At 35.2% G+C, this 13,784-nt stretch overlaps 1 protein-coding gene across 1 annotated transcript in view; it reads left to right on the forward strand.

Moving 5' to 3' along the window:
- The window catches only part of MORC1 (MORC family CW-type zinc finger 1), a 164,580-nt gene that overhangs the window by 38,281 nt on the left and 112,515 nt on the right, over window positions 1-13,784 (forward strand). The window contains exon 9 of the mRNA XM_055128982.1: window positions 6,239-6,364. Coding sequence (XP_054984957.1) covers window positions 6,239-6,364 — 126 coding nt within the window. The remainder of the gene's footprint in view (window positions 1-6,238; window positions 6,365-13,784) is intronic.

The following is a 13,784-nucleotide window of genomic DNA, read 5'->3' on the forward strand; positions in this document are numbered from 1 at the left end:
ATCAAGCTTCGAAAGAAAGGACCCATGTTATGGAATTGGCTGCAATAAAGGGACCTGCTGTATTCCTGGTGTCCATACGAGTTATTAATCTCAGGCTGCTAGGGAACCCCATACAAAAATCAACTTAGAGTGATTATATAATATGAAATTATGGAGTGGAAGATTTTGCTAATATTTCAAACATGGTACTGTACTGACAGTGTGCTTCTAAATTTACAGTCATTGGGAAGCATTCCATAATGTCTCCAGTTTATGTCTTAACTGAGCTTGACTTGGAACACATCAAAATTTACAGCTACAAATTGTTATAATCTGCTGCTCAAAATACCATGTTATATTCCAGAAGTGCTTCCATTGCTTTCTTAGCTTATAATTTTCTATTTCTAAACCACCTTTTGGAGTTTACATTGATCTCATGTATAATGTTACCCTTCTAACTTCAACATTAAAACTAGTTAAAAATCTTTATGCACTTCTTCTTATTCAATATAATATGGGTTTTTATCATTGCAACTTCAAAAAATCTTCAGAGATTTTGTAGGTACTTTATCAATACATTTAGAAAACTTATTTATTTTTAGTCCATGGTATTTTCATGACAAATGGCACTTATAAGGTATTTCAGAATCAATTAGATTTTGACTAATGTCTAGAATTTGAAGTTATTTTCTCAAATATAAAATTTGTAAGGGTAGCACAATGGTTGGTTGAATGGAAGTATCTTGGCTTTGTAGCCATAGGACACATTTAGGGTATTCTATGTTCAGACACCCAAAAGAGATAGTTCTACTATTCTCATTTAGACAGTCTGTTTTGCACACCACCATGTTCAGTTAGATTTGTCAAGCAATAGTTCTTAAAATTAGTAAGGTTAAAGGGCAGGTTAAAAAATTTGCATTATCAGGCTCTAATCACAGAAAAATTGATAGATAAAGTCATGATCAACTTGCTCGCCAGTCCCCCATTTCTGGCTTATCTCTCCCCTGAATACAGTTTGATGACTGCCCCCCCCCCCCCCCCCCCCCACACACACACCAGTCACTCATTAATGATGCAGCTAGAGGAGCAAAGTCTGAAACAACAGCAGAACAACATGGATATGTGGGGAGAAGATCACAGCCACATCTAGAAGTTGAATTCAGGACTTGTTTTTACTAAGCAAACATATTTGTTGTTTAGTAAAGGACAAAGACAAATATTTTCAAATATTTTCTCCAGTTATATTCCACAGACTATCAAGCTGGATTGTATCTAAAATTCCTCTCCTCTTCCCCCAGGTCTGGTTTCCATGCATTGTCTGGTAGTGGTGGTTGTGGTGGTGAGGGGTGTGAGTGTGTGTGTGTGTGTGTGTGTGTGTGTGTGTGTGTGTGTGTGTCTGTTTGTATGAGGGGTGTTGATCTTTCTCTTCAGACTCCTGGCTTATTGTCGCTTACAGAAAGTAAGAATAATATATACAGAGAAAGGGATACAGGCAATTTTGGAAGAGTTTAAGATAGAAAAGCGACATTTAGAAAAATGTAAGAGCAGAAAACCTTGTGAAAAAGCTATGTGAAGCAGTACTTAATAGGTGAATAATAATTGTTTTTTATTTAAGATCTTCTATAGATAACCTAGGTTACTTAGTATGTTTTATATTTGTTTCCTAACTGAATTACTTTATTTATAAGGATATATAGCATCGTTGAATATAATCAATTATTAAAAAATATTTTTACATGGGCAGCTCTCTTTTTTTTCATTCTTAATTAATCCAAGGAAGTTCTGAATAATATATATTATTTCTTAAGGAATAATTCATCATATAAATAATTTATATAGGTAAAAATAGAATATTTATTGAAAACCATGCATTTGATGTCTAGCATATGAAATAATATATAGGAAGCTTTATGTATTAAATTTAGTGGTATAAAGTATTTTACTTTATGCCAGTAAATACTTGCATTTATCAATAGTCTTTGGCAGTACCAATCTTTAAAACAGTTTTTTCAGAATTTTTGAGAAATAATATGTATCTGTTGTATGTTTGTATATACTACACAATATTTTTTTAATTGAGTAACCATGAGATACACAGTTACAAAGTTGTTCATACTCCAGTTTTAGTCAATGTTCCAACACCCATCCCTCCACCAGTGTACATTTCCCACCACCTGTGACCCTAGTTTCCTTCCCACCCACCCCTATCCCCCTCTTCTGTCTCTGTCTCTGTCTTTATCTCTCTGTTTCTTTCTCTCTCTCTCTCTCTCTCTCTCTCTCTCTCTCTCTCTCTCCTTTTGGGCATTATGGTTTGCCATATAGATACTGAGAGGTTATCCTGTTTCTTCCTTTACGTAATCTCAGCATGCAGTTCCTATCCAGAGCAACCATTTCCAAGTATCCTTGCCATAGTTGTCCTCTCTATTCCAGCTGGTTTCTACGCCAGCACCTGAGGCAGGCTTCCAAACATGGACCAATCCTTCTGACTTGTGTTTCTCCTATCCTTGGGTATTAATCTCATACTTTTTTTTTTAATGTCTCACAAATGAGTGCAATGATTTATACCCTGATGGAGAAATACTTTTTTTAGAAAAAACAATGATAACATTAAGTGTTAAGTTCTATGATGGGGGAAATTCAAAAGAACTAGGAAAGTTTAGAGGAAAGTGGGTTTTGGGTGTCCTGAACAGAGGGTTTTGTCAATTTCCTGGGATAAAAGAAATTACCAAAGCCTAGAGTAAAGGAAAGAAAGCACTGTAGCACAGTTGTAGCACTATCTTCCTGTTCATCGATTTGCTCGAGCGGGCACCAGTAACGTCTCCATTGTGAGACTTGTTACTGTTTTTGGCATGTCGAACATGCCACGAGTAGCTTGCCTGTCTCTGTCGTGCGGGTAAGGTACTTAGCTTGTCGGGCTTGTCAGGCTCTCTGAGAGGGATGGAGAAATGGAACCCATGTTGGCCAGGAGCAAGGCAAACGCCCTACCTGCTGTGCTTATTGCTCTAGTCTGAAGGCAAGAAAGAAACATATTTATTGAGTACCCTACAGGAAAGCAGTAGGGCAGGGCTGAAAGAACAGCATGCCCAATGTATAGGGTGATGGCAGTATATAGCCTTAGAATACAGAGATGCTGCATGTTTCTTTTAGGAGAAAATTTTATAAATATTTTGCAGGAAATTGGATTTTTCACAGTAGGCAATGATGCCTTCAAGCCAAAAATAGCAAGATGTTCTGAGAAATTGACTGAGTCACCCAGTTTACACAGTTATGTTCAGCATATTATTTTGTGTCTGTTGTTGCAGCCTAAAGATTTGGGGAGCAAGTAAGACTTTGAGAGGAATTGAGAACTCAGGGAGAAGTGGAACCAAGAAAGCACAAATGGTCAAGGAGTTGAATGTGCTATGGTTTTGGCTTAAGAAAGCATGACCCTTTTCTGGAGAACATAGAGCGTTATATTCCTGGACTGAATCTTGCAGGAAAAAAGACAAGATTGGAGAGTTTGATGAAGGCTGTTTTGCATCATATAAAGAAGTTTGGCCATACATTGAATGGTCCATGTCATATGTATCATTGTATCACTGTCATCCCATTGTTCGATTTGCTCAAGCGGGTGCCAGTAACGTCTCCATTCGTCCCAGCCCTTTGATTTTAGCAGTCTATCTTTACTTGTCCTTCTCAACAATTGGAGGCTCTTTTCAGGGTCAGGGGGATGAGACCTATTATTTTTACTGTATTTGGCATATCGAATATGCCATGGGGAGCTTGCTATGCTCTTACAATATCATATGTAGATTTTATATTTATTTAGGCTTCTTTGTTTACCCTCTACCATAAACATCACAGTAGCATAGGCATTGCCATTCTGTTCGTCACACATAAATTGGAGCTTTCGAAAGAAGTCATGTATGTAGAAGAAAATTAACACTGGAAGCTTGCTTTTAAGATTAGCTTTTAGGAACTTGGCTGATAAATAGCTTTCACACCAATATAAGATTTTCTTTTTTTCCCCTCACAAGTAAAGCTGGCTAGCTTACTGTGTATAAAACTTTCTTTCATTGAGACTGGAATTTTGATATATGCTAAGCAGAGGGTTACAGCCCCCAGTAAAACCAACAAACAAGCAATCAAATGAAAGCAAACAACCTTTGGTGCTGAGTGTCTAATGGGTTTCCCTAGGCATAAACAACACAAGATGTTCTACTTTTTTTGTAGTGAGGGTGAGTATACTGTGTGACTTATGAGGGAGAGAGTCACTCGTTGATTCCTTCAGAATCTAAATATGTTTCCTTTGTGATCCACCAAAATCTTACTGCATTGCTGCCATAAATATTATCTATGCCAATTACATGCCAAGGTTAAAAATGATAATCAATAAAACTAACCAGTTTTATTACAAAGGATGTCTTAAATATCTCCAGTATATATGATTTTAATATATTGTTAAAAAAGTTATTGAGTAAAAAAATTGCTTTACCGAGAGTTGAAGTATTAGTGTACTTATCTTTATATGATTAAAATGTTTAAGCATATTTCGCCTATTTTGATCTCATAATATATTTAGAATTCTCAAGTTTGGCTCTGAATTACCTTTTTTTTTAAAAAAAAAAAACTTCTGATTCTTACCTTCAAATGACAGATCTGTTAGCTTTGTGGAGTGTTGAGAGAAAGAGGTATTAGCTGTAAGGCAGTTACAACTCAGATCCAGAAAAGATTTTGATAGTGGCAAAAGTCCTCAGAACATTTTTAGTGTCTCAAGGTGATCGTGATTTTTTTTTTTAACTTTATTGTTTATGATACATGAAAAGCCAACTACAGAACTGCAGCATAACATCTTAATTAGAAGAGTCTCTTCTGTTCACTTAAAAACCTATTAATACTTCCTGAGACCAGTCATGAAAAACTTTGTAACTGTGTGTCTCATAGTGATTCATCAAAAAAAAAAATGTACTAGTTCTTACATATGACTCACCAGGCTTCAATCCCCAGCACTGCCTATGATCCCCAGGAACCAGTACGAGTCACCCCTGAATTCAAGCCAGGCGTACTCTCTGAGCATTGCTGGGTGAGGCCCACCCCCTAAAAAATTAGTATTATGGAATAGGAGTCATACACTAGATATCTTATATAATTTATGTAAGGAAATTCTACTCAAGGCTTGTTTGAAAAGAATGTATTTTTGAACAATTAAAGAACATTTCTAAAATTTTAGTAAGCTTCAGATCCTACCTGCAGGAATTTCTGATAAACAAGGAAATCCATGAATTTCATATGGCTACCTCATCATTTTTGTAATTTTCTCGAACTTCTTTCTTATTTGTTTTTAACCTGACTGGTAGTGTTATAACTTCTTTGAACACCCTGTTAGACAGATTTTATATTTTAATTGTGCTGTCTCACTTTAGAAAGAGGCAAAATAGTGAAAATGATGATTCTATTGCTTCCTGCTTTATTATTATTATTTTAATAACCCTTCCTGTAGCCTTTTCTGGAACCCAGAGATTTAAGAACTGCTTCTTAAGAATGACTGGGCTTGTATTTTGGTCTCTTATTTCGTATAAAACAAGAGAGGATTTATAGTTCATAAATGAACTTTCCTGGGAGTTGTTAATAGACTGTAAGACAGTGATTTCCTAACAATATACAGTTTTATAAGAATGGTTTGTCTTATAAACTATTTACAATGTTTTATTGCATTTATATCCTTATTTTTTCTTGCTTTTATCACATTATTTTCTCTCTCAGATAGCCATAAATACTTATTTAATACATGCTGCATTTGCAGAATAAAATTTTATTTATTCATATTTTTAAATTAAATAAAATATTTTTATTATTTTTTGTTTGTGATAAATCCATGAAAATGTGTGCCTTATTCATGTGGTCTAGATTCCTTTTGTTTACGTTAGAGTTGGGGGCTGGGGTGTAAGATTGTTTTATTTAACTTGGTTTCGTCCTCTGGGAAATAGCTCAGATGGAAAATATTCTTTCTATTGCTGATGTAAATCTATTTAGGCAGGGTTACTTGCAAATTAAAGTTCATTTATAATCATTGTGTAGATTATTTACATAAGCCTTTGTATTTAGAGGCATGCTTAAAACAGAATGTGTGTCTATAGATATGCTAGTGTTTGTTGTGTCATGTTTAGAGGTAAAATTTATGAAGTAGTAGTGGTAGCCATCATAGCCTGACTTATTTTGTCTTCTCAGATACATATTATTTCATTTTCTACAGTGTGACCTTTGACATTTTGTTTTCTAGTTTTCCAGAGAGGTGGTCATTCAGAGCTTATACATCTATTCTGTATTTTGACCCGTGGATGAGAATATTTATTCAGGCCAAAAGAGTTAAAACAAAGCACCTATGTTACTCTCTCTACAGACCCAGGTAATTCACCTTACTTAATTTTTTTCATAGACTTTAATTCATAAATATGCTCACCTCTCAAAAATTATCAAAGTGAGAATATTAATTTTATTGTTATTATTCATTTATTTGGTTTTTGGGCCACAACCCAAATTGTGCAGGGCTTACACTTGGCTCCGCACTCAGGAATTACTCCTGATGGCACTTGGAGCAACATATGAGATGCTAGGAATCAAGCCCAGGCTGAGCAAGTGCCAGGCAAATGCCCTGCCCACTAGACTGTCCCTCCAGCCCTGAGAACATTAATTTTATAGTAAGATTTTTATATTGTAAATTAAGTTAAAGCTAAATTTAGGAAAGCTTGAAAGAATAATTACACGTAACAAATATTTGGTCATAATAGCAGCACACTGTGGTGAATAACAACAAGGTTTTATTCACTTCATTGAATCTTAGGTGATTTATTTATATTAAGTCCCATTAAACAATCATAGTTCACTTATGTTTTCTGTTTATTTGTTTGAATAGCTAAATCATATATATATATATATATGTGCACATGTTTTACATTGAATGAACATAATTAACATGCACTGCACTGTAGCACTGTCATCCCGTTGTTCATCTTTGCTCAAGCGGGCACCAGTAATGTCTCCATTGTGAGACTTGTTACTGTTTTTGGCATATCAAGTATGCCATGGGTAGCTTGCCAATCTCGGCGGTGCAGGCAGGATACTCTTGATCGCTTGATGGACTCTCTGAGAGGGAGAGCTGCATGCAAGGCAAATGCCCTACCCTCTGTGCTATCGCTTCAGTCCTTAATCTGCTTTATTTTTGCTTTGCCTTTTACATTTTTAGTATACACTGTTTTAATCTTACATTTATATATTGTCTCTCTTGCCCAACTATACTTGCAGTCATAACAGCATTACAGGTCTTTTTTTTTTTCTTGTGTGTTTGTTAATTTATTTACTACACAACAAAATCTTTTGAGTCTAAAGCTGTTCTAGTTAGTTTAGAAAGAGATAAGAATATTTCTGGTTTTGAAACAATTTGTTAGGAAAATTTATTTGTAATTATTGTGTGTATATGTGTATGTACAATTTGCATGCATTATTTAAATTTTTTCAGTGACCTTGGGTAGTATGTTATATTACTATGACTTTATAGGTAAGAAAATGTCAATTAGAAAAGTATCATTTTTCTGCCTCCAGTTTTCTTTACCAGTTTATATTTAATGACCTTTCTTTCATACCACACTATTCATAATATCCTGGATTTATTTTGTTTGAAAAAAAGTTATTGTCCTGGGGCCTTATAAGCAATCTTATTGATTTTGATTTTAAAGATATGTCTCTGAATTGTATACATACGAGAGAAATTCTCAAAGTATTTGCTTGATTTGTGATTATATTGCAGCTAATATTTTGCAATATAAAGTAAACTAAGGTTAGATTTTTCTCATAAATCTACCTATTCATTCTCTAATTTAAAGTATTAAAATCATGATGGTTTTTATCCCTATTGGCCTCCTTCTATAAAGTACCAAGGATCTGTCAATTAATATCAGTGATATTTTCAAATTGAATTATTCCTTTAATTGAATTTAGTCAAAGAAACAATCTAAGTCAATGGAAAAACGTGAATTTGTCTCTATACTCTGAGAAAATGATGATTGAATTTTATCACCTAAATTACTTATATGAAGTGATGGTTATTTCTAATTCTAGTATATTTTATATTTCTTAAATAAATATCATAATATACTTAGGTATATTATATATACTTAGGTATACTATATATATACTTAGACATACTATACTAGAAGTTAGATGTTATAGAAATATGTATTTTGTTTCATCAAATGTATTTATGGAGGCTTATAACTTTACTAAGTTTTATAAGGAGCTCTAATAAATTATCAAATCTGATATTTAGTGTTCAGGGCTTAGTTTGGAAAAATTTATTATTTTGTGGATTTATAATTTCTTATCTCTATACATCTTTCACATTTACGCACATATGATTTTTATACACATATGTTCTATGGTGGCAACATTTTGCATATGTAGTGTTCCCTTCTTGTTTTCTCACCTATCATTAGAGGACCCTTGCTTTATTGCTTTATTCCTTCCCCAAAAGGCACTGTACCTCTAATGGTGGTATCAGAACAAATTAAGAGAATGGGAACGACTATTTGAGACATTTAAACAGTTTCAAAGCATATTAAAAAATGATTACTGTTTACTTGATTACCAAGCTACAATAAGCTTCAAGAAATATTAAGTATTGTAAACATGAATCAATTTCTACATTTGATGGTGTTCATTTTCTGTATATTTGTTAAAAATGGAATCTAACAAGTTCAGAAGAGGACTAAAGAATTTTTAGTATTGTCATCACTTTCTTTCCTTGAGCATATTTTGTTAGCTGCTTTTATCTGAAACCTAGATCAAAACTAAACTTGTTTATTATTGAGTTCATAGTCAAATATGAACTAGGATTATCTTTAATCTAGCATAATAGAAGAAAGATGTAGAAGAGTTACATCTAAAAGCTGAATGTAACACATAATTGGCAGACTTTCGTTTAGTTGAAAATAATCCACTGAATAAGTATAGACTTTACAGTGATTTAGCTACATGAAGAAAAATGCAGATATTTTAATTAAACATAAATATTGTATAATTTATAATATAATAGGGTTCTTAGAAGTATTTATGAAATTTAGTAAGCAGAACAAGACAATGATTATATTTGTTTCCTGCTAAAAGTACCAGCATCCTGCTGAAAACAATATCTGGGGGCTGATGTTCAGAAAGAAATGCTTCAGAGGATAGAACTGAATTAATATTAATAACTGAAATCATAGCAAATTTTTTTTGCTTTTTGTTTTTGGTTTTTCGTTTTGTGGGAGAGGGGTGATGGAACTTAGAATACATATGATGGAAGTGAGAATGCTTAGGGCTGAGTGAAAGCAAGGAAGACTGTCATTCAGAACACTGACAGTATTCTAGAACTTAGAACACTGAGAAGACAGAGCTAGCAAAGAATCACATCAATGAGACTGTAAGGAAAATATATGCAGATTACCTTTTCCCATTGGTGTTTAGTATAAGGATATATAAAGAACTCAGATAGTAAGGAGCCATTTCAACTGCTTCTAGGTTACCATCAATACAAGGTTTTCTGTGCTAGGATGTTCTGAAGAACTAAATAGCCTCATCTGGCTCAGGATATACCTGAACTCTACAAAGTTGTATATATGGGCTTGTACATGGCACTATTCTGAGTATTGGCTTTTCCACCATACAATCAAAGTTTCCTTATTGTGCAAAGTTTGGAGATGAGACACTTCAGAGGGATTTGTTTTCTCAGAAAGCTTTATTTTGTTGGGCACAATCCTTTGGTCTAATTCACAGGTTAGATATTCAGATATTAAATATAGTATGTACAGAATGGAAAGTTGGTTTCTGAAGACATAGAACATTCCCTCATAAAACGGAAGGAATTTGGCTTGAGATTAATGAAGTTTATGCTTAGCAACAGTAGAAAGTACTGTCATTTAAAATGAGGACAGATTTGCCCCTGTAGTCTAGATTGTAGCTGGGGAGAATTGCTTTGAGAAGAATTTCTGCTAGGATATTTTAAAGACCTATTTCAACTTTTTAAAAAATATATTTTATATAACTTTATAATTTTTACAACTATAATTTCCATTTTTTTTTTGGCTCTTTGGGTCACACCCAGCAATGCACAGGGTTTACTCCTGGTTTTACACTCAGCAATTACTCCTGGCGGTGCTCGGGGAACTGTATGGCATGCTGGGAATTGAACCCGGGTTGGCCATGTGCAAGGCAAACACCCTACCCACTGTACTATCGCTCCAACTCATGTAACTGTAACTCTTGAACTTTTAAATATTGTTTATCTGCATCTGCATGATAGAGCAAATTAGTATATTACAGTGTTACTTGATTATATGCAATAGACAGCATTACTGGTTTTCTTTGGTTTTGAGAAAAATAGCTATTAGGTTAATAAAAGCATTAAACCTCTGCATATTGGAACTAAAGAGTGTATTAGACTTTCATGGTTTTTTTTGGGGGGGACGGGGGATGATCACAGCCAGCAGTGCTCAGGGATCACTCCAGATGCTCAGGGATCACAGCAGTGTTCGGGATCAAACCTGGACCAGCCTATGCCAGGCAAGTGCTTTACATGTTGTATTATTTCTCTTTCCCCAAGAAAGCTCTTTTTTTTCAAAGAAGTTAGCCAAAGTTTCTGAAGATTCCGTTTTTCTCTGATGCTGCTTTACCATAAGCCTGTAACATTGAAAAGAGCACAAATGATATGGAATTAGAATCACCTGCTTTCATAGGAGCAAATAATCCTTCAAAAGTTGTTCAGGGACACTAAATTTATGCTCTGCTGTTGAATATTCTCTGTTACTGGGCTTTTGGGACAGCACTGTCATTTGTTTAGGGATATACCACACACCTTCTTCTCATTCATGCACCAAGACAGAGAAATAATGATTTGAAACTATCTCGTTGGTATGCCATGCATATTATGTCTTTCCCCTGATGATTTTGTATAGTATTGAATTATTTCATCATTCAATAAAGAAAAGAAGTTGAAAAAAAAGCTTGCTATACTAAATTTGGATCTGAGTTTATATTTATTAGTTGTGGATCTTCAGAAGCGACTTAAGTCAAATGATTTGCTACTGTGCACTGGGAATTTCTCTACGTAGGATTGTTATGAGGACTGGGGTTAAAAACATGTTGTATTTAAATATGAAAAGGCTTAGCACAGTCCCTGACATGTTGAGAAATAAATAACTGTTACCATACAAAAGAATAGTAACAAATTGATGGAATAAACATTAGGTGTAAATGAATTTTATAGGAATTTGGGGATTCAGTGAAAGGAACAATAAAAATACCTGTCACAAAGTTCTTCCATCATAAAGCTTACATAGTGTATGTTGGGGTGGGGCAGTAAGTTAAAATCAATAGTGAGTAATTCAAAGTGCTATGGAAAAAGCCAGAATTAAAATGTCAGGAGATAGAAAATTAAGTGGTGTGTTAGATGACTCTTAGATGTAATCAAATAACTTACTTAATTTTACTTTCCATTTAATTTATTTTTTTTTGTGAAATGACTCAGGATACTGGGGGGCTCCCAGCTATATTTAGCCAAGTGGGTCAACTATTCAGTTCGAGGGTCTGATGAAGGACTATTTATTATGTGAGCCCAGCATTGCTTGGGACCACAGACACACCTGAAGCAGGGCTCAAAGGCCTCCAGAACCCACCTGGTGGTGCTTGGGCCCTCCAGGGCTACACCCAGTGATACTTGGGGACAATATGTTCCAGGGATGGAACCTTGGTTGGGTGCATGTGGGGCATGCGCTCTAATCACCTTATATCTCCCTGGCCCACAAATAACTTTTCCAACACATAAGAGCTAAATATACTGAATGTGTTACTTATTCTTGCATAATAAATCTCCCCCAGGTTTATAATATTGAATAAAATTAAAAAATAAAATAACCATTAAAAAATTGTGGTTCTGTGGCCCAGGAAGTTGAGAGTTATCCCTCCTGTTTTAAGTTAGTCCTGAATCTCTTATGTAGTTGTTAGAGATTTGGCCTTCATGGAGGTTGAGGATCTGACTCCAAGATGGCTGATTCACGTGGCTAATAGATTAGCTTTTCTTGACCAGGACCACTGCAAGGGACTCCCTGTGTCTTTTCTTTTCTTTTCTTTTCTTTTCTTTTCTTTTCTTTTCTTTTCTTTTCTTTTCTTTTCTTTTCTTTTCTTTTCTTTTCTTTTCTTTTCTTTTCTTTTCTTTTCTTTTTCTTTTCTTTCTCTTCTCTTCTCTTCTCTTCTCTTCTCTTCTCTTCTCTTCTCTTCTCTTCTCTTCTCTTCTCTTCTCTTCTCTTCTCTTCTCTTCTCTTCTCTTCTCTTCTCTTCTCTTCTCTTCTCTTCTCTTCTCTTCTCTTCTCTTCTCTTCTCTTCTCTTCTCTTCTCTTCTCTTCTCTTCTCTTCTCTTCTCTTCTCTTCTCTTCTCTTCTCTTCTCTTCTCTTCTCTTCTCTTCTCTTCTTCATTTTTTTTTCTTTTTGGGTCACACCCGGCGATGCACAGAGGATATTCCTGCCTCTGCACTCAAGAATTACTCCTGGTGGTGCTCAGGGGACCATGTGGGATGCTGGGAATAGAATCTGGGTCAGCCGTGTGCAAGGCAAATGCCCTACCCACTGTGCTATCACTCCACACTGAAGTTTTCTTAACTTCAGTTAAAAGTGAAAAATTAAGAAGAACAAGGTAGAAACTGACATCTCTTTGAATGCAGCTGCAAAAATCATTGTTATTTCTTCTCTATTCTTTCAGTTACACAGGCCAGCCTAAACCCAATATGAATGGGCATTACACAGGGAATTGCACAAAGATTGCCTCTAACAGAAGCCAGGAACCACCAAAAAACATCTTGGGGGTAGATCTCACTTTTATGAAAAGATGTTTCCAGGAAGAGAGGAGAGTGTAAAGGTGGGAAAAGGCTAGTATAGCTATTGCATATTGATTAGAAAGGAACTAGGCAGATGGAGCAAATATCATAGGGCCTTGAGAAACTTGGTTATATTGAAAGTGCAAAGACTTGAAAAGAGGGTGACAGTCTTGATTTAAACCTTCTAAAAATTACTCTGGCTGCTAAGTGTAAAGCTGATTTTATTAGGCAAAAAGGAAGGACGCAAGATTAGCTAGGATACCGTTACTGTAGACTAGGTGAGAAATTACAGTGTCTTGACCTAGTTTGGTAGTAATGAAAGCAATTAGAAGTGCTCGGATTACAGATACATGAAAAAAATAACACCAACAAAACTTGCTGGTGGATTGAATATCAGTGGAGTGAGAATGAAAATCCATGAGAACGCCTTCTAACTTTCTGCTCTGAACAAAATGGAAATGATAGGGAAGGTGCTGGTGTGAGGGGCTGAGGAATTAGAGTAACTGTTCTCTTCCCTTATTCTGCACAAACTAATTTTGAGAGGTATACTTAATATTCAGACATAACTATCAACATTAAATCACCAGAAAATTCTTGAGCATGCTGCAGTACATGCTATATTGAGTAACAAAGGATTATAACTATTTACAATATGACTAAACCAGGTAAGTGTTCATGGCATTTGCCTTGCATGCGGTTGACCTGGGTTTGATTCCTCCATCCCTCGCGGAGAACCCGGCAAGCTACCGAGAGTATCTCATTCACAGGGCAGAGCCTGGCAAGCTCCCTGTGGCATATTCGATATGCCAAAAACAGTAATAACAAGTCTCACGGTGGAGACATTACTGGTGCCCGATCGAGCAAATCGATGAGCAATAGGATGACAGTGATACAGTGATTGTGAATTGTGCAAATGTAGCTATGATG

This window comes from Sorex araneus, chromosome 2 (assembly GCF_027595985.1).
Source record: "Sorex araneus isolate mSorAra2 chromosome 2, mSorAra2.pri, whole genome shotgun sequence".
Taxonomy (NCBI): domain Eukaryota; kingdom Metazoa; phylum Chordata; class Mammalia; order Eulipotyphla; family Soricidae; genus Sorex; species Sorex araneus.